This window comes from Capra hircus, chromosome 7 (assembly GCF_001704415.2).
Source record: "Capra hircus breed San Clemente chromosome 7, ASM170441v1, whole genome shotgun sequence".
Lineage (NCBI taxonomy): Eukaryota > Metazoa > Chordata > Mammalia > Artiodactyla > Bovidae > Capra > Capra hircus.
Genome location: NC_030814.1, coordinates 38,314,403 through 38,335,510, shown reverse-complemented (window position 1 = coordinate 38,335,510; position 21,108 = coordinate 38,314,403). Strand labels below are relative to the sequence as shown.

The following is a 21,108-nucleotide window of genomic DNA, read 5'->3' as shown; positions in this document are numbered from 1 at the left end:
GTTGGTAAAGAATCTGCCTACAGTGCAGGAGACCTGGGTTAAATCCCTGGGTTGGGAAGATCCCCTGGAGAAGGAAATGGCACCCACTCTAGTATTCCTGCTTGGAAAATCCTATAGACAGAGGAGCCTGGTGGGCTACAGCCCATGGCATCGCAAGAGTCAGACATGACTTAGAGACTAAACCACCACCAGAGGATATAGTTCTTCTTCTGGAGTCCATAGCATTTTAGATCTCTCTGTTGGCATTATATGCACACTATCTGTTATAGTAATAGATGATTCCTTTGTCTAAGCATCAAATATTCTTTAATTTCCAACCCATGCATGGCACTGTGGGGAAAACAAAGGGGTACAGGTAGGTCTTTTACTTTTGAGGAAGAACAGTCTTATCAGAGGAGGCGAAATAGAAATAGATAATTTCAATAAAATACAGACAGTGGTAAGGTTTTAATTACAATCTATAGAGTAGAAAGTGCTAGTCAATGTCCCAGCATTACTTGTGTTATCTTAGTGAATCTCCATGACAACTGTATGAAGTAGGGAACACTAGCACCGTTTTACAGATAAGAACATCCTAAAGCCGAGAGCGGTGAAGAAACTTGCCCAAGGTCACATCACTGATAATGGTGAGACTGGGACTTGCCCCAGGCCTGGCTTTAAAGTGGGTGCTCTTGAACTTTATGGTGCACTAAGCACCACAAAAGAGATGGAGAGCTCTGGGGTTTATGGAGAAGAAACCCCTTCTATTCTTTTTTCGATTCTTTTCCCATATAGGCCATTACAGAATACTGAGTAGAGTTCCCTGTGCTAGACAGTAGGTCCTTATTAGTTACCTGTTTTATATATAGCAGTGTGTATATCAATCCCAATCTCCTAGTTTATCCCTCCCCCATTACCCCCTGATAACCATTAAGTTTGAAAAGAATCTAAAAAAAAAGGATATATGTATATGTATAACTGATTCATTGTTCACCTGAAACTAACAACATTATAAATCAATTATCAGTTCAGTCAGGTCAGTCGCTCAGTCGTGTCCGACTCTTTGCGACCCCATGAATCGCAGCACGCCAGGCCTCCCTGTCCATCACCAGCTCCTGGAGTTCACTCAGACTCACGTCCATTGAGTCAGTGATGCCATCCAGCCATCTCATCCTCTGTCGTCCCCTTTTCCTCCTGCCCTCAATCCCTCTCAGCATCAGAGTCTTTTCCAATGAGGCAACTCTTCGCATGAGGTGGCCAAAGTACTGGAGTTTCAGCTTTAGCATCATTCCTTCCAAGAAATCCCAGGGCTGATCTCCTTTAGGATGGACTGGTTGGATCTCCTTGCAGTCCAAGGGACTCTCAAGAGTCTTCTCCAACACCACAGTTCAAACGCATGAATCACTTCTAACTGTCTTGAAATGCATGCCCACTGTAGCTCCCCTATCTGATTTTAGGTACTCCAGCTCCGGGATTCACAGCTCTTAGCTTGCCTTTCCTGTAGGGGCTTCAAACTGAAAGACCTGCAGGGCCCAGGGAAGGTAACCTTCTTGAATCTAGCTGGTCCAAGGGCAATGCGATAGAGAGTAGTAGGAACTGTGACCAACCCCGGAACGCAGAAGAATGTATTCCTTAGCAGGAATCTGCTGCTACCTGGCTATAGTATTTGAAACTATCCAAGAATGGTAATCCAGTTTTCCAGATCCTCTACGTTTTCAAGAGAAACCAGAAATCTAGCTTTGTATGTGATCACATAAAATCTCCCAACTTCTAGGTCTCAGAAAATGATGGAAAAGGTAAGAGGATATTTAAAGGCAAAATTACAACATTAAAAAATCATGAGTTATAGGTTAACAATTACATAGACAATGAAAAGCAGGGAACCACAAGGCCACACTGATAAGGAACCTTACCACTCAGATTTCTGTCCCAGCAAGACTGTCAAGAGTTGTGGGTCTGTGTGGTCAGGATAGCCAATGTTGAAAATACTAGAAGAACCAATATTGAGGATCTTCTAACAAGAAACAGAAAAGACACAAGCAGGGTCGGAGCCTTTTGGACACTAAACGCAGAATTTATTCTTACCTTCTTGGCGATACACAGTGTTCGAAGGCCGTCTCTCGCATACAAGTCTAGATGCCTCTGGGTCCGGGTTCGGATTTTCCTCATCTTCTTTTCCACATCAGAGTCATTCACTGTCAAATAGTCATTGTTCCCCATGAGGTCATGGACAAAATGCTCTGGGATCCTGTTTCTAACACCCCGCAGTCTTTAGAGGAGGAATTCCCTAATACCACCCCCACCCCCACACACATACCCCTGTCACAAACACGAAGCTGCTCTTCCAGGCTGCCCTGCGAAGTGGTAACTCCATGGGTCCTTAAACTGTCTGCTCTCTATATCCGATCATCAAAAGTCTGGCTGAGAGAAGTACTATTTAGGGAAGTTTGGTGGCTTCAAGTATTATTCCCAAATGCTTGTTTGTGGAAATTCCCTGACTGTCCAGTGGTTAAGACTCTGTGCTTCCAATGCAGGAGCCTATGTTCCATCCCTGGTTGGGAAGCTAAGATCCTGTATACTGTGCAGGAAAAAAAAAAAGCATGGAAAACGCAAACACCTGTTTGCATCAGAATCACCTGGGAACTTAAATAGTAGAGACTTGAAGGGCCAGTTGAAGGGCCATTTGAAGGCCTGCTGAATCAAAGAACAAGAAGTCTTCCCTGTGACTCGTTTAGCCCTGAATAACCAGCTGTTTACATGTGTGTTAAGTTGCTTCAGTCGTGTACGACTGTTTGGGACCCTGTGAACTATAGCCAATTGGGTTCCTCTGTCCATGGAATTCTCTAGGCAAGGATACTGGAGTGAGTTGCCATTTCCTACTCCAGGGAACCTTCCTAAATCCAGGGATCAAACTCCAGTCTCCTGCATTGGGAAGAGGGTTCTTTACTACTAGCATCACCTGGGAAGCTCCAACCAGCTGTTTGCTAAGTCTTAAAAATGCTATCCATCACCTGCTCTGTAATCTACTTTAGTCCTTATGGCAAGTTGCTTCCAAGATGAAGAGAGACCTAAATCTCACTGCTAAGTTCCTTACGATACTGGGTTTGCTGAGTTAGGCTTCAAAAAAATATTTTTTGGATTCCTGTAAATCTAGTGTGAAAAATATTTCATTGTGTAGCTCAAAGTCCCCTGTTTGAAGTCCTATATAATACATTTCTCTTAGAAGAAATTTATCTTTTTCATTTGAAATTCCAGTACTTTTATCTATCAGATAAAAAAGATTTTTTTCAGCCTGGGCTGGTGGTTTACCGGACAGGATCGATGCCATCACCACTTCCTTCATCTGAGATATCACAGACATCCCTAATCAGTGGCAGCGCTTTGTAAGTCTAAGCTTGAAAAACGCATCAGAATTCTTCTTTACCAGGACTGGCTTGAGATCTTTAGTAACCCTAAGCAGTAAACAAATTTCGTGCCCTGTATCCATGCCTCCATATAAAGCAAAATTAAAAGTACAATTCTTTACAGTAAGACAAGTATAAGGAAGTCCAACAAAGCTCTGATTTTTTCCCGATACTACCTTAAGCCTGCTTTTACGCAGTATAAAACCCCTTCAAAGATGATTTCCTTATTTTTCAGATGTTACTGGTTTCCAGATGCCTTAAGCACAATCTTTGTGCCTTGTCTTTTGGAGCACTATCTACGATGTTTTATATTCAAAGACATCTGCTCCTGAGATTAAAAACACCTTTTGCCTTCTACCTCTGTACTTCTGAGTTTACTTTATTGCTCAGGCTACCAGGGACCTCAGGGTCAAATTGACTGTTCTAACATTGTACATATGCTAAACCTGAGATTATCTTCCCCCCTGCTTTTGAAATCTTTGCTTCTTAAATCTCCTGGTAACATCGTATATGTATCTTTTATTGGAGGCATCTCTCATCCATTTTGGAATCAGGTGAGGAACAAAGAAATATCTCCAGGGCAGTGTGGAAAGCTGTTGTTCAGGAATGGAATGCTGTGGCTCCCCTGACTCCGAAATACTGAATCCACTTGCCTGCCAGAGTCTGGGGATGAAGACACTTAATTAGCTCCCTTCCCATTCTAAACACTCATCAATCCCCATGAACCTCTTGGCTCTGATCCATAGCTGACAATGCAGGAGGCACAGGGCTGGCTGGGCAATTCTGAAACTTGGCTGGAATCTCCTGTCCTGGGAGAATCATAGCCCCATAACTGTCTTCTCCTTGTTAGCAATCAGGAAGTGGCTACACGCTAATTCATGCTGCTCCAAAATTGGACACTGATAATGTAGGGACTTTGGAACATTTTTCTGGCTTGGAGCAAGTTAATGAAAATCCATGTCGGGGAGGCTGGGAAAAGGGATGATAAAGAGCATCCCTTGAGGTTTCCCAGAGCAAATCGAGCCCAGTGCAAAATTCTGGTGGTGTGACAAAAGCTCTGAACCAGGATTTAGGACACCTCCACTAGGATTCACCACTAGTTGGCTGAGCTTCTTCTTTTACGTCACTTCCCTCTTCAGGTTCAGTTGGCCTGTCCCCAAAACTAAGAGTTAGGACCACAGTATTTTCTAGGGTATATTGACGGATGTCCTGGGGTGGGGAGGAATTTGTGTATGGAGCACCCATGTTTAAATGAGTTTGGAAAATTAGAAACTGGGATAAATAAAGAGGATCCTCTTTTTTAAATGCCTTTAACAAGCTCTGTAATTCTCCAGGTCATGGAGATGTGGGGAGCAGTGTGTGTTAAGGAAGATGCTATGAGGAAAACATCTCGAGGGCGTGTGTTCCAGCTGGGACCTGCTGGACTGAGTGACACCGTAACTCAAGCCCCCCAGTTACCATTCCCTGCCACCAGTTAAACACCAGAACCCCCTCTTCTTAGACCCCAATGAGACAGACTCACTGCAGCCCGGGTCTTCCAGCAGGTCCATGATAACGCAGTCGGCGCCCTTGGTATAGACGACGATCTCACCGGTCAGCGGGTGCCTCACGACCACAGACATCCTCTTCCTGACAGAGTCGAACTCCAGGGTGCAGAGGACATCGAAGGTGAGGCAGGTGCCCTGGGGCAAGCGCACGGTCACTTGCTCGGGTGTCCGGGACACCAGTGTGAAGCTGTAGGCACGGGCAGCATGCACTAGGGCAGCCTCGTCAGGGCTCTCAGCCTCATAACAGAGCTCGGGACCAGCCAGGCTGAGGGCTGGGGCCTGCAGCACCTCCTCCAGGGAGGCCCCCGGCCCTGCCCCCAGGATGTCGCCCTGCTCCCACGTGCTGCTCTTGTAGCCGCCGTCAGTGGAATAGCCACCGCTGCACACTGACCCGTCATCTCTCTCTTCCGAGTCCGTGGTGGGGATGTTGGCCCCCAAGCTCTCCCCTAGGTCCATGTCGGAGGGTGCAGTGGATGAGAAGGACTGACTGAGGCTTGAAAGCTTCAACCTGTGGAACAGCTGCTGGATCTTCTCCAGGGATGTCCCCAGAGCCTTGGTTGAGGGTGGCATGGTGACCTTGAGGCAAAAGAGGAAAGGAGAACATGACTCTCCAGGTTGGGAAAACTATCGAGCTGCCTTATGGCAGAATGTGAAGCTCATTTTGCAGTCATCCACTTCAATGATAGTGGGCAAGCCTTCCCCCTTCTGTGAGCCAACTAAAACGTGAGAGGGTTAGGCCACTGGTTTCCTTCCAGCCCTGACTTCCCAGGGATTGGTGGTGACACCCCACTTTGATCATGGGCCAAGCAAAGCAAAGGAGACAAAAGCCAGACTCAGGGTTGCAGTTCACGGGCCCTGAACCCTTATCATCACCTTGCCTGCTTTATTTCTGCATGCAGCATCTCACTTCATCCTCCCAGCAACAGGGCTACGGGATCCTATCATTATCCCAACTTCTGGATGAGGAAACCAAGGCATAAAGAGATTAAGTGGGCTGTGATCACCCAGCTTGTAGGTGGCAGAGCTGGCTCTCACATCTGGGTCTGTCTGACTCCAGGGGCTTCTGAGCTACCTGCCAGCTGCAGCCTTCCATTAGCTTGAAAATTGAGAACTGGAGGGTATACTTCTTTCTTTCTTGAACATAGAACTTCTCACATAAAGCTTCCTGCCTCCCAAAGTTCCCTGCAGACCTCTGATTACTTGCTGACTTTTCAGGGTAGTTTAGAACCTGGGTGTAATAATAGGGGCTCTGGTTTGGTGCCTGGATGAACCCTCTTTTTCTTGATTTTTGCGGCCAAGTGTTGTAACACCCATTATTCTTATTCATCACTTACAAGAGAGCTTGGGTGAGAGGATGTGGATAATCAAAATAAATCGATCTTCAGTACTGAAAAATAACTCCAAGTATAATCTTTTACAAATGGCCACCCAGCTGTGTTATCTCTAACTTAGCGAAACCGCACACAAGGTGTTCATTTTTTTAACCCCCCCTTTAAAAATCAGATACCAGTAAACCGTGATATTATGATAGAATCATACAGATGGTTCTGCCACGTATTCACCATATGTCCTCCATTAAGTTACTCAAGTTCTCTGAGCCACTGTTTCTTCACTTGCTAAATCCAAAGACATACCCCACAGGATTGTTGGGCCATCAGGATTAAATGGTAGTGCAGGCGACGTTTGGCATAGAGCCCTGCACATAGCAAGCGCTCAGTAAATGTTAACTTTTAACGTCTACCCTGCAGACAGACACAAAATGTGAAATCGACACAGAAAACTCATATGAAACTTCTTATATTGTATTTAAAACATAAGGAGATTGAGGCCCAGAGAGGACAAGAGCTTTGTTCAAGGTCTCACAGTGATGACACGGTGACAGTGTGACAAGGACCCAAGTGTTTTGTGCTATTGTGCAGGGCACCCCCTTCACGCCTTTGCTCCTCCCATCCATCCCAGCCACACCATCACTGGTCCTTACCCTCTGCCGGGGCTCGGTAGTCGTGGAGACCATGACAGAGTTGCAGATGGTTAAGGCAAGGAAGAAGTCAGCAATGGAGGAGGCAGTGGCAAGGGAAGGCTTGGGGGTTCTGCCATCTGACAGGGTCTCCAGCCACAGAGCTGCGTCTCGCACCTTGGACAGGAGATTTTTATCTGGAGTCACGTCTTTCTCCTGGGAGAGAAAGGCTAGGGTCAGAGTCTTTTCTGAAGGGACTGGGGAGGAAGGCCCCCTGCAGCAGATTCACTCATGCCCGGGAAAGGCTGATACAGTCCTTCCTGCATCCTGCACCCAGCATGTCTCCCCTAACCTGGGCCTGCTCACCTCAGAGTCTGATTTGGTTCCTTCCCTTCCCTCAAGCCCATGTGTCCATCAGTTATATAGGCTCTGGTGGTTCTGCCCCCGCAGCATCTTCCCACCATTTACCCCTCATTCCTGATGCTTCCAGCCAGGCTCAGACCCTCTAGCCCTCCAGCCTGGGTTTCCACATGCATGCATCTGTGCATGCATGCTCAGTTGCTTCAGTCATGTCTGACTCTTGCAACCCCATGGACTGTAGCCCACCAGGCTCCTCTGTCCATGGGATTTTCCAGCGAAGGATACTGGAGTGGGTTGCCATGCCCTCCTCCAGGGGATCTTTCCAACCCAGGGATCGAATCCACATCTCTTACATTGTAGGTGGATTCTTTACCACTGAGTCCCCCAGGAAGCCCTCTGGATTTCCAATTCAGCCTTTAAAGTGACGTGACTGCCTTTCACCTCGTTTAGTTCAAACCCTTCATATGTATATCTCCCATACATCCTTCTAAGACACCATTTCCCTCAAGGTATTCTTGAGACTAAAAAATCTTCAGATCTTCACTGTGAACATGATCATTTCAGTCTGGCATCTAAATTATTTCCCAGTTTGCATTTCTCCTGTTGATTCCCACCACTCTGCGCGTGGTCCTTCAGCTCAGCCAGGTGGTCTGGTAGCTGCCTCTTGGGGGTATACTCCCCTGCTAGGCCTCTGATCACACTCTTTTGGAAGTCCTTTCCCGTGTACCCAAATCCTACCTGGACTTCATAACCATAAAAACTCCATGGGTTCATGAGATCTGACTCAGCCACAGTGAGTAATCTGCCTTCTGAGGCAGAAGCTTCAGCAGCAGCTTCTCGAGCTGAGAATATCCACAGGAGTCAGGCAAGTAAGGTGAATGAGGGAAGATGGCCGAGTTACAGATGAGGACACTATGGGCTGGGGGAGTGGGGCTGTGAGACCTGGCAAGTCCCACCCCATCTAAAAGGGGGTGACTCTTCTGTTAGTAAAATGCTCCAAGGCTGGTGCATTTTGCTAAATCTCTGCGTTTTTCAAGATAAAGTAGAGAATGATGTAAGGACTGTTTCTGTTTTTTTTTTTTTTTTTTAAATTTCTTTTTAAGAAACTCTGTGGACTGGATCTGACTCACGGATTTCCAATTTTTTCACATCTTTGTTGAAACTGCCACTTCTTCCATCCCTCTAGAATTCACTACATATTGCCTATATTTTAAATTAAATTTTCTTATGTCCATGTTTAATCTCCCTAGAGATAAACCAAGAGCCTGAAAGATGGACTGCCTTTTCTATGAAGTTGTATCTTCTGGAACTCCAAAGTTTCTTCTGGAACTTCACGTCTGCCTGATGTGAAGCAGAAGTTCAATAAACACCAGCTCTTCATAGATATGACAAAAGCCATTCTGTAAAGACATTTTTACATACAGCCATTTCTATCAATGCTCAGAGTTCACAGGTTCATTCAAGTTTAGAAGAGTCAATGACTGAAAAAGATGCACTGAGGGAATTTTGACTGATACATGCAGAGAGAAGACTGAGGGCCAATAAGACGGCAAGTTTTACAAACTAGAACCCAAGTTGAAATTAAAAACATCCTGTGGGGCAGACTTAGAAAATGAACTTATGGTTGCCAGAGGGAAGGGATAGTTAGGGAGTCTGGGAAGGTCATGTACACACTACTATATTCAAAATGGATAACCAACAAGGTCTTACTGTAGCACATGTGCCAGGCTGGATGGGAAGGAAGACTGGGGGAGAATGGATACATGTATGTACAGCTGAGTTCCAGTGCTGTTCACCTGAAACTACCACAACATTGTTAATAGGCTATACTTTAATGCAAAATGAAAAATTAAAAAAAAAAATCCTGTAGGAAAGTGTCCTCAGACTGTGTCTTCTCTGACTACCAACTGCAACTACCCCAGAGATCAGATTCTAAGCTCCCTGGTCTGCTGGCATAGGTCACAGGGAGAGTCACAGGGAGGAAATGCAGACGGGCGTGGAGGTACTGGAGGGATGAGATTCTGGTCTCCACCTGCACAGTTGATCAGGGGAAGTGGATAGGATGTGGAGCACACGCTCCAAAGAGCTCTAACCTTCATTTGGAGGACTCTCACAGAGCCAGCACCTACACTTCCATCTTGTTCATCCCATATTAAGAGGAGAGTTTCCTGCAAAGAACCTGTTTATGAAAAGGAGGAGTGCTAGTAACACTGCATCACCTGCATCTCCTCTCATTGCCCTGTAGTGAGGAATGGTGGGCCATCCGCACCATATGGTGTCTGTGCTTTCAGAAAGCTTAGGAAGGAGCAAGGACCACCTGTCCTCTGTGCCTTTGAGTGCGGTTGTCACAGCAAGAGCTCACAGTGATGGAGCTCATCCTACCTCTCCAACAGGGTCATTTACGCATCTCACTGGGTTCTCACAGCCCCAACCAGAGATGAAACTCATCTCAGCTGAAAGCCAGAAGGATGGGCTGACTTGAGCAGTGCCACTCAAGGAGTCAGTGTAAGCCAGAATTGCACATCAGACCCCTTGATTGTGCATCTAGGGTCTTCCTTTCTGTGGTCATAATAAAGTAGTATGCTCCCTTCTCAATACTCCCATGCTGAGTCCTCTAACCTTATTTCAGGGTCCCTCCAGTACCTGTCATCAGTTTACCAACACTGTTCAAAGAACTCTGAGCCGATTTACCCTAACAGTAATGAGAGTGCTTATCTGTGGAGTGTTTCTGATGGTCCGTACATCTGTCATCTCACTGCATCCCTGGAGCATGTTACCTATATCCAAGATGTTCAAGCTGGACTTAGAAAAGGCAGAGGAACCAGAGATCAAATTGCCAACATCTGCTGGGTCATAGAAAATGCAAGAGAATTCCAGAAAAAACATCTGCTTCATTGACTATGCTAAAGCCTTTGACTGCATGGAGCACAACAAACTGTGGAAAATTCTTAAAGAGCTGGCAACACCAGACCACTTACTTGCCTCCTGAGAAACCTGTATGCAGGTCAAGAAGCAACAGTTAGAACCAGACATGGAACAATGGACTGGTTCCAAATTGGGAAAAGAGTAAGTCAAGACCTGTATATTGTCACTCTGCTTATTTAATTTATATGCAGAGTACATCATGCAAAATGCTGGGCTGGATGAGGCACAAGCTGGAATCAAGGTTTCTGGAGAAATATCAACAACCTCAGACATGCAGATGATACCACTCTTAAGGCAGAAAGTGAAGAGGAACTAAAGAGCTTCTTGATGAAAGTGAAAGAGGAGAGTGAAAAAGCTGGCTTAAAGCTCAACATTCAGAAAACTAAGATCATGGCATCTGGTCCCATCGCTTCAGTTCAGTTGCTTGGATGTGTCTGACTCTTTCCCATGGACTGCAGCATGCCAGGCCTCCCTGTCCATCATCAAGTCCTGGAGGTTACCCAAACTCATGTCCATTGTGTCAGTGATGCCATCCAACCATCTCATCCTCTGTCTTCCCCTTCTTCCCCCACCCTCAATCTTTCCCAGCATCAGGGTCTTTTCAAATGAGTCAGCTCTTCACATCAGGTGGCCATGGTATTGGAGTTTCAGCCTCAACATCAGTCCTTCCAATGAACACCCAGGACTGATCTCTTTTAGGATGGATTGGTTGGATCCCTTTGCAGTCCAAGGGATTGTCAAGAGTCTTCTCCAACACCACAGTTCAAAAGCATCAATTCTTCGGCACTCAGTTCAGTCCAACTCTCACATCCATACGTGACTACTGGAAAAACCATAGCCTTGACTAGATGGACCTTTGTTGGCAAGGTAATGTTTCTGCTTCTTAATATGCTGTCTAGGTCCCATCATTTCGTGGCAAATAGATGGGGAAACAATGGAAACAGTGACAGACTTTATTTTCTTGGGCTCCAAAAATCACCGCAGAGGGTGACTGCATCCATGAAATCAAAAGATGCTTGCTCCTTGGAAGAAAATCTATGACCAAACTAGACAGCATATTAAAAATCAGAGACATTATTTGCTGACAAAGTTCCGTCTAGTCAAAGCTATGATTTTGCAGTAGTCATGTATGGATGTGAGAGGGACCATAAAGAAGACTGAGTGTTGAAGAGTTGATGCTTTTGAACTGTAGTGTTGAAGAAGACTCTTGAGAGTCCCTTGGACAGCAAGGAGATCAAACCAATCAATCCTAAAGGAAATCAGTCTTGAATATTCATTGGAAGGACTGATGCTGAAGCTGAAGTTCCAATAGTTTGGCCACTTGATGAGAAGAACTGATTCATTAGAAAAGACCTTGATGCTGGGAAAGATTGAAAGCAGGAAGAGAAGGGGACAAAAGAGGAGGAGATGGTTGGATGGCATCATGGACTCAATGGACATGAGTTTGAGCAATCTCTGGGAGATAGATGATAAAGGACAGTGAAGCCCGATGTGCTACAGTTCATGGGGTCGAAAAGAGTTGGACATGACTGAGTGACTGAACAACTACTATTCTCCCAATTACCTCTGCATTTCAAATGAAGAAACTGCTGCCCAGGGAGACTAGGCATCTTGTCCAGGTCATATAGTCAGTTGATTCAAGAAAGTTCACCTCTAGAATTTATGCTCTTTAACCCCCATGCCAGGCAAGATCCCTCACGAGAAAGAAGTAGCCTTTGATTCTTGCTTGCTGACTGCTGGCATTTTTAGTGTCTGGCATCTCAGTGAGCTTGCATATCTAATCCTTAGGGCTCAGCAGACAGTCCACAAGATTATAAAGGGGATTATGGGGATCTTTTCCAGAAAATATTTTATCTTTGTTTTTTTTTTTTTTTTTTTTTTGGTGAGGGTACCTAAATGGGATGCTTTTAACCCTGACCACAGATACCCAGACTTGGGAACAAGCTTGGATGTCATCACAGCCAAATCCCCTCTTTTCCTGATGATAAAACTGGGTGCCAGGGAGGAGGGAAGTGAACTTTTCAAGACTGCACATTGAATCAGGGTCAGAACTAGGACAGATTTCACACCACCTGACTTCAGCCCAACAGCACACTGCTTTGCTCCAAGCTATGCATTATGTATTTCCAAACGGTGACACAGATAAAATGATTTAATGGACATTTATTGCATGTCCATTTACTCTCTAGTCTCTAAGTGCCATGATGGCAGAGACTGCGATGTGTCCTGGTGCCTGGCAGCCTGCAGGCACTCGCTCAAACCTTTGTTGCCTGACTCCTATCTAGGGCAAGACACTACCTCACCACCGATGAACTCACAGGGGCTCTTTGTTAAAACTGTTTCTTAGTATTTCCTTCCAATCATACAGCAATGCATTAAAAGAAGTTCGGCGAAGGGCCTACTTGTCTCTGGCACTGGCAGCAGGCCCAGCCTGCAGGTGTCAACGGCAGATGTCACGGCAGCTTTATCCATTCACACAGACTTGTTTCTGCAGGGCAGCTTCTTCCTGGTTCCCTTTGCCCACAGCCCATTGGTTTCCTATCTGGTTTGTTAACATTAGGAACTTGGCATGTAGGACACTTAGCAAGAAAGCAGCGCCCCTTACCCACCTCTGGGCCCTTTGGCTAGTCTATTTCTCTGAAGGAAGAGAAATACACATCTGTGGGGCTACTGGTTGTTCAGATTAGAGCTTTGTGGCAACCAGGCACCCAATCGGTTGGATTTCTTTCTATAGCAGAACCCCCAAGGCTTCCTATTTGAAGAAGGTGCTCTCTGATCTCACATCACACCCTCAAGGATCCTGTTATTATCACTGGATTGTGTCTATTGACAACTAACAGCAAAGTGAATGCTATGCTAAGTGGTTCCATGTATGTGTTAAGTCACTTTAGTTGTGTCTGACTTTTTGCGATCCCACGTAGCTTGCCTTGGGATTCTCCAGGCAAGAATACTGGAGTGGGTTGCCTCCTCCAGGGGATCTTCCCAACCTAGGTATTGAACCCGCGTCTCTTATGTCTCCTGTATTGTCTGGCAAGTTTACCACAAATGTCACCTGGGAAGCCTGGCTTCCATGTATATTATGTCATTATAACAGCATTAAATAACTATTATCATTCTCCCATTTTATTAGTGAAGTGAGTGAGGCTCACTGCAAATAAGTAACTTGTCTAAGATCTCAAAATCAATAAAAGAGCTCAGTCCTGAACCCAGTTCTGCTGACGCTGGACCCAAACCCTTAAAAATGATGCCAGTACTTCCCAAACTCTAACATGTACCTGGATCAGCTAGGCATCTTGTTTAAACACAGATGCTGATTCAGCAAGTCTGGAGTGAGGCCTAAGCATCTGCATTTCTATAAGCTCCCAAGGGGGCTCCTGCCTGCTGTGGGCCTGAGGACCACAGTTTGAGTACAAGGTTCTAGGCGATATGGCTGCCCTATTGCTCCCATTTCCTCTCCGGCTGGGAGCATTCGACATTGAAAGCTGTGAGGAGGTGGCCAAGCTCCAATCCACTACTCTCCTCTCACTTTAAATGACAGTTTATTCACAGTCACCTTGCTGACAATCATTGACTGAGTGCAGCAGATTGCTGCTGTGGGAACCCGCAGAGCCAGCGGTGGAAATGAACAGGAGCCCTGGTGTGCAGGCCTGGAACAAACTGTGGCCTCGTTCCTCCCATGCCTCCATCTCCTCTTCCCCTCTCTATGACCTGTGCCTCATTCCAGCTACTGTTTAGAACCGCAAGTCTCCATTGGCTTGTATGGAAGGTCTAACCTACAAAAACCTGCAATCCCACCACTAGATGGTTTCTTCTTTTGCTCTGGTTAACCTTTAATTTTGTCTCAAATTCAGCTCTGATGCTAACCCTTTCAGGAAGCTCCCCTGACTCCTAGTTTGATGTAAGTGCATTTCCTTTGGGCTTCTATGCACCTCTGCCCCATTATATCCCAGCCTGAGAGCAGTGTCACTGGGGTTCTTCTTGCCCCTTCATTGGACTGCAAATGCCTGAAAACAGGGATGATGCCCCATTAGACTTTATATCCCCAGTGGCTAGAATGGTACTTGCCATAGTGTAGATGCTTGTTTTGTATTTGTTGGCTGACAGACAATAAGTGAAAGGCTAGTCCAAGAAACGTAGATACTGAGAATATATAGAATTGACAGATGAAGAGGAAGCAGACCCTTCCATTTGCTATTGGTGAGTGTCTGGACTGGTACAACCACTGGGGTAGTATCACTCCAAATTTTAAACATGCACAAAATCTCAATTTAGCGGTCATGCTCTAAGAATCTATTAAAAAAAAACCTTATATACCTGTAGAAACAGATGATGGCTCAACCAGTCAACAGATTTTAACAGCCATTTAAAAAGTGACAAGGCAGCTCTCCACTGAATATCTGTCCATTTGTTTACATGCATGCAATATTCCTCAAGATTCATTAGGCTGAAGAGAAGTTCCGAGTCCAAGACAGTGCATGGTGCACTTTTATTTGTGGGAAAGGGTGTGCTTATGTGTATATTCCACTTGCATGCTTTTACTGGGTTTTCCAAAAAGTTCCTTTAGGTTTTTCCATAAGAGCATATGAGAACCCAAACAAACTTTTTGGCCAACCTAAGATATAGCTTGAAGAAGGCAATAGCATCCCACCCCAGTACTCTTGCCTGGAAAATCCCATGGATGGAGGAGCCTGGTGGGCTGCAGTCCATGGGGTTTTGAAGAGTCGGACACGACTGAGTGAGTTCACTTTCACTTTTCACTTTCATGCATTGGAGAAGGAAATGGCAACCCACTCCAGTGTTCTTGCTTGGAGAATCCCAGGGACAGGGGAGCCTCATAGGCTGTCGTCTATGGGGTTGCACAGAGTCGGACACGACTGAAGCAACTTAGCAGCAGTAGCAGCAGCAAGATATAGCTACAAGCACCTTTGGGAAGGACACAGGAAAGTTCAAATAATGGTTGTCTTTGAGTGGTGGGGAACAGAGGAGGGAAGGAGGCTTACCCTCCCATCTGCCCTTTGGTTCCTTATGAGTACTTAGCCATGTGGTTGTATCCTATTGTGGACATAAACTTTCTCGGTTGCTGGGAAGTTGAAGGCTGAAGTACTATTTAGGGTAGTGATGTTTTTGCCCTTGTTGAGGTTGTGGTCTTGATATTGAGTTTGGGTGAAGAATAGGGAGAGTCCAGTGTTAGTAATTGCATCCATGAAATTAAAAGATATTTGTTCCTTGGAAGAAAAGCTATGACCAACCTAGAGAGCACATTAAAAAGCAGAGACATTACTTTGCTGACAAAGGTCTGTCTAGTTAAAGCTATTGTTTTTCCAGTAGTCATGTATGGATGTGAGAGTTAGACCATACAGAAAGCTGAGCACTGTAGAATTGATGTTTTCGAACTGTGGTGTTGGAGAAGACTCTTGAGAGTCCCTTGGACTGCATGGAGATCCAACCAGTCAATCCTAAAGGAAATCAGTCCTGAATATTCATTGGAAGGACTGATACTCTGGCCACCTGATGCGAAGAACTGACTAATTGGAAAAGACCCTGATTCTGGGAAAGATTAAAGGCAGGAGGAGAAGGGGACAACAGAGGATGAGATGGTTGGATGGCATCACCGACTCAATGGACATGAGTTTGAGAAGCTCTGGGAGTTGGTGATGGACAGGAAAGCCTGGTGTGCTATAGACCATGGGGTTGCAAAGAGTTGGACACGACTGAGTGACTGAACTGAACTGCTGCTGCTAAGTCACTTCAGTCGTGTCCGACTCTGTGTGACCCCATAGACGGCAGCCCACCAGGCTTCTCCGTCCCCAGGATTCTCCAGGCAAGAACACTGGAGTGGGTTGCCATTTCCTTCTCCAATGCATGAAAGTGGAAAGTGAAAATTGAAGTGAACTCGCTCAGTTGTGTCCGACTCTTCAAAACCCCATGGACTGCAGCCCACCAGGCTCCTCCATCCATGGGATTTTCCAGACAAGAGAACTGGAGAACTGAACTGAATGTTAGTAAATATTTGCTAAAATAAAAGCACATGGATTGTTAAGGTGAGCTTTTCCCAAATGGAACAGAAACTCCAAGGGAAAAACTTGGTGGACTGGCAAAAAGAGAGTTCCCTACAATATTGATTCATTATAAAAGCCCTTACCAAAGTGGGTATAGAGGGTACATGTCTGAACATAATAAAAACCATCTATGACAAACCCACAGTCAACATAATATTCAATGGTGAAAGACTGAAAGCCTTCCCAACTAAAACCTAGAACAAGACAAGGATGCCCATTCTCACCATTTCTACTCAACATAGCATTTGAAGTCCTAGCCACAAACATCAGACAAGAAAAAGGAAAGGCATCCAAATTGGAAGGAAACAGATAAAATTGTCACTGTATGTTGATAGCATGCTAATATATGTATAAAACCCTAAAGATTCCACACAAAAACTACTAGAATTGCAAGGTGGCAGGATACAAGATTAACATTCAGAAACTGGTTGTGTTTCTTTAAAACAAACAATAAAATATCAGATAGGGAAAATTTAAAACAATCCCTTTAAAAATAACATCAAAAAATATTTAGGAATAAACCAGACCAAGGAGGTGAAAGGTTTATATTCTGAGAACTATAATGCATTGATATAGGAAATTGAAGATGATACAAAGAAACAGAGAAAAAGTCCATGCTCTTGGATTGGAAGAATTAATACTGTTAAAGTGGCCATATTACCCAAAGCAATCCACAGATTTAAAACAATCTCTATCAAATTACCAGTGACACTTTCCACAGAACTAGAACAAATAATACTAAAATTTATAGGAACCATAAAAGACCAAGAATTGCCAAACAATCCTGAGGAAAAAGGACAAAGCTGAAGGCATAACTCTCGCAGACTTCAGAAAATACTATAACGTTATAATAATAAAAACAACATAGAATCATCATAGAAACAGACATATGGATCAATAGAACAGGACAGAGGTCCCAGAAATAAACCCACACACCTATGGTCAATTAAGCTTCAACAATGGAGGCAAGAATATGCAATGCAGAAAAGACAGTCTCTTCAGCAAGTAGTGTTGGGAAAACTGGACTATTGCATGTAAATCAATGAAGTTAGAACACTCCCTCACAACACACACAAACATAAACTCAAAATGGCTTAAAGACTTAAATATAAGACATGACATCATAAAAATACTAGAAGAGGACATAGGAAAAACACTCTCTGACATAAATCATAACAATATTTTTTAAGGTCAGTTTTCCAAGGCAATAGAAATAAAAGTAAATATAAACAAATGAGACCTAATCAAACTTACAACAAATGAGACCTAATCAAACTTTCCTTTGCTGTGCAAAAGGAAATACAAAAAGATACCCTATGGACTAGGAGAAAATATTTGCAAATGATATGACTGGCAAGGTCTTAATTTCTAAAACGTATTAACAGTTTGTACAACAAAAAAGAAACAATCCAATCAAAAAATGGGCAGAAGACTTAAAAAGACATTTCTCCAAAGACATTAAGATGGCCAATAAGCACATGAAAATATGCTCAAAGACACTAATTATTAGAGATGTACAAGCCAAAACTATAATAAGCTATCACCTCACACCAGTCAGAAGGGCCATCATTAAAAAGTCTACAAGTAACAAAGGCTGGAGAGGGTGCAGAGAGAAGGGAACCCTCCTACCTGTTGGTGGAAATGTAAGTTGGTGCAGCCACTATGGAAAACAGTATGGAGGCTCCTTTAAAAATTAAAAATACTGTTGCCAAGTGATCCAGTAATCCCACTTTTGGGCATATATCCCGAGAAAACTCTAATTCAAAAAGATACATGCACCCCAATGTTTATAACAACACTGTTTACAATAGCCAAAACATGGAAGCAACCTAAATATCCACTGACAGATGAATGGATAAAGATGTGGTGTAAATGGAATACTAGTCAGTCATTAAAAAGAACAAAAGAACACCACTTGCAGCAACATGGATAGACCTAGAGATTGGCATATGAAGCAAAATAAGTCAGAAACAGAAAGACAAATACCATATTTTATCACTTATAGGTAGGATCTAAAATATGATACACCACACAGTAAAAAAAAAAAAAGTGATAAAAATGAACTATATACATAACAGTGTTAGCTTCACAGATACAGAACTCTAATGTACGGTTACCAAAGGGGAAAGGAGGGGAAGGGAGGGATTAATTAAGAGTTTGGGATTAACACAGACAAACTACTATATATGAAATAAACAACAAGGTCTTACTGTGTAGCAAAGGAACTATATTCATTATTCTGTAATGAACCGAAATGGAAAAAAAATGTGAAAAAGAATATATATGTGTATACATGAATCACTGCTCTACACTAGAAACTAACACAACATTGTAAATTAGCTGGTCTTCACCATAGAGAAAAATATCATATATTAACAAATATATATGGAATCTAGAAAAGCGGCACCGATGAACCTCTCTGTAGGGCAGCAATAGAGACGCAGATGCAGAGGACAGACATGTGGGCACCTAGAGGGACAGGGAGGTAGGATGCACTGAGAGAGGCGCTGACATATGTACCCTACCGTGGGCAACACAGAGCCAGTGGGCGTTCCCTGAAAACAATGGGAGCTCAGCTCCGTGCTCTGTGTTGACTCCGAGAGGCGGGATGCGGCGGGGATGGGGTGGGAGGGAGGCCCAAGAGGGAGGGGATATATGTACACACATAACTGATTCACTTCGTTATAGAGCTGAAATTAACACAACATTGTAAAGCAATTCTAATCCAATAATAAAATTTAAAATCTATACTTCAATAATTTTTTTTTTAAAGGAAGGGAGTTTCCTTGATCTTGCAAGATCCAGTTCTTTCTTTATTTTGAAAAGTGAAAGTGAAGTTGCTCAGTCGTGTCCAACTCTTTGCAACCCCATGGACTTTAGCCTACCAGGCTCCTCTGTCCACGGGATTTTCCGGGCAAGAATACTGTAGTGGGTTGCCATTTCCTTATTTATTTTAATTGGAGGCTAATTACTTTACAATATTGTGGTGGTTTTGCCATACATTGACACAAATCAGCCACGAGTGTACATGTGTCCCCCCTGCCGTCCTGAACCCCCCTCCCACCTCCCATCCCTAACCCACCCCTCTGGGTTATCCCAGTGCACCAGCTTTGAGTGCCCTGTTTCATGCTTCGAACTTGGACTGGTTATCTATTTCACATATCGTAATATGCATGTTTCAATGCTATTCAAAGCATCCCACCCTTGCCTTCTCCCACAGAGTCCAAAAGCCTGTTCTTTATATCTGTGCCTCTTTTGCTGGTAAGACCCAGTTCTTAAGAATAGGGCTGTGGGCCCCCATTTGGGACTCCGGGAGCTAAGGGAAGCCAAGCTGAGACAGGCCTCATCCATTTATTGCCCTGCGTAGTCATGTCACTTCCTAAAGGATTTTGCACGCTAGGTCAGTTAAATCCAGACTCTTATCTAACCTTGCTGTGGGAGTGTGCGCATGTGGGCTGTCCCAGAGCAGACAAGTGTGGCACAAGCATCTTCCCAGGAAGGAAAGGAAGACCAAGTTTCAAAAAAGAAGGCAGAGGGCCAAAGACAGCCTTCTTTTTTTTCCTCCATTGAATTCTTTCCAGACAGATGGGTGCGGCTGTGCCCACAGAAGGGAGAGGTGGTGAAGTATGGAGCCTAACCCACCCTGATGAAAACTTTATGATTAGGAAGATAGTTTTTGGTCTGATGACTGGAAAACATATTTCAAGTGGCATGTCTAAACAAAGACTTTGTACTCCAATCTTGGCTGCTCACAGACTGGGGGTGGGGGTGGGGTGGGCGGGGAGGGTATTTCATTTCCCATCTACCAGGATTCTTAAATACTGGCTAAGGACTCCTTACTTTCCTAAGTATTGATATATTACCCCACCCTAAAGTCTCACATATGACGGCAGCCAATTAGACAACAATTACCAATGCTACCTCGTTCTTTGTAGTAAAAGAAACAAGTCAGCTTTTGTTGTGGTGGTTGTTATTGTTGATGAACATTTTATTTTCGGTTTAGAGCAAAGGGCCGTGGAGGCCAACAATGGGCTTCTTTGAAGGGGGCTGGGTGTTCTGCCATGACCTGGCATCTCTAGGGCTTCAGAGGCAAGTTCTGGCTGGGTTTACAAAGGAAAGGTAAAGCACTGTTGGTGCCAAGAGATTGTCCGACTAGATTGGATGCCAGATGGGCAGGTGGAAGAGGAGACAGCATAGAGTTTGCCAAGAGTGGGTGGGGGTGGGAGTCAGGAGCTAGGAGCCAGGGCATCTTCCTGGGGCTGCCACAGACGTTCTCCACAGACAAATTCAAGGATCTGATATTCCAGTCACAGAGAGTATACAGGTTAGTATCAGACCCCTTTAAGGCAGCTTAAATCACCCCCTTCAGCCAATGCCTCCCAAGTTGTAGAAGGCACCTATTTGAACCAAATGAATATTTCTGAGTGGGGTGATAGTGTGCTTAGAGAGGTTCTTAGTGGCTGCTCAGTAGAATCATTAGAAATCAAAATATAAATACTCAGGCCCCACCCTAGACCAAATAGTCCAGAATACCAGGGGGGAGGATTCCACGTATTTTTTGAAAACTCCCATTTCTTCTCCCTGTCATCACTTAGGTGAACATTTGTCCAAGGCAGACAGCTTTCCTTTAAAATGTCATTGAAAACTTCTATTACCTATCCCTCTGTCTAGAACACAGTATTTTAAGAATTAAATCCTCAAAACCAACCCACGAGGCATAACAGTAATCCTTTCTTGAGGTAAGAATATTGAGGTTTCCACCCAGTGAACTGACCAAAGCCACAGATCTGATACACAGGGGAGCTGAGATGAACACCTGGGGGCATGTGACCCCAAGCGTGCCTAATTCACAGCTGGAAGCGACCTTGCTGGTCAGC

At 44.4% G+C, this 21,108-nt stretch overlaps 1 protein-coding gene across 2 annotated transcripts in view; it reads right to left on the bottom strand.

Annotated features, from left to right (window-relative positions):
- ATP10B (ATPase phospholipid transporting 10B (putative)) overlaps positions 1-21,108 on the bottom strand; it is a 332,336-nt gene that overhangs the window by 50,864 nt on the left and 260,364 nt on the right. For both annotated transcript variants that reach the window (XM_018050084.1, XM_013965740.2), the window contains 3 exons: positions 6,912-7,103; positions 4,906-5,506; positions 2,065-2,174 (listed from right to left, as the gene is read on the bottom strand). In XM_018050084.1, coding sequence (XP_017905573.1) covers positions 2,065-2,174; positions 4,906-5,506; positions 6,912-7,103 — 903 coding nt within the window. The remainder of the gene's footprint in view (positions 1-2,064; positions 2,175-4,905; positions 5,507-6,911; positions 7,104-21,108) is intronic.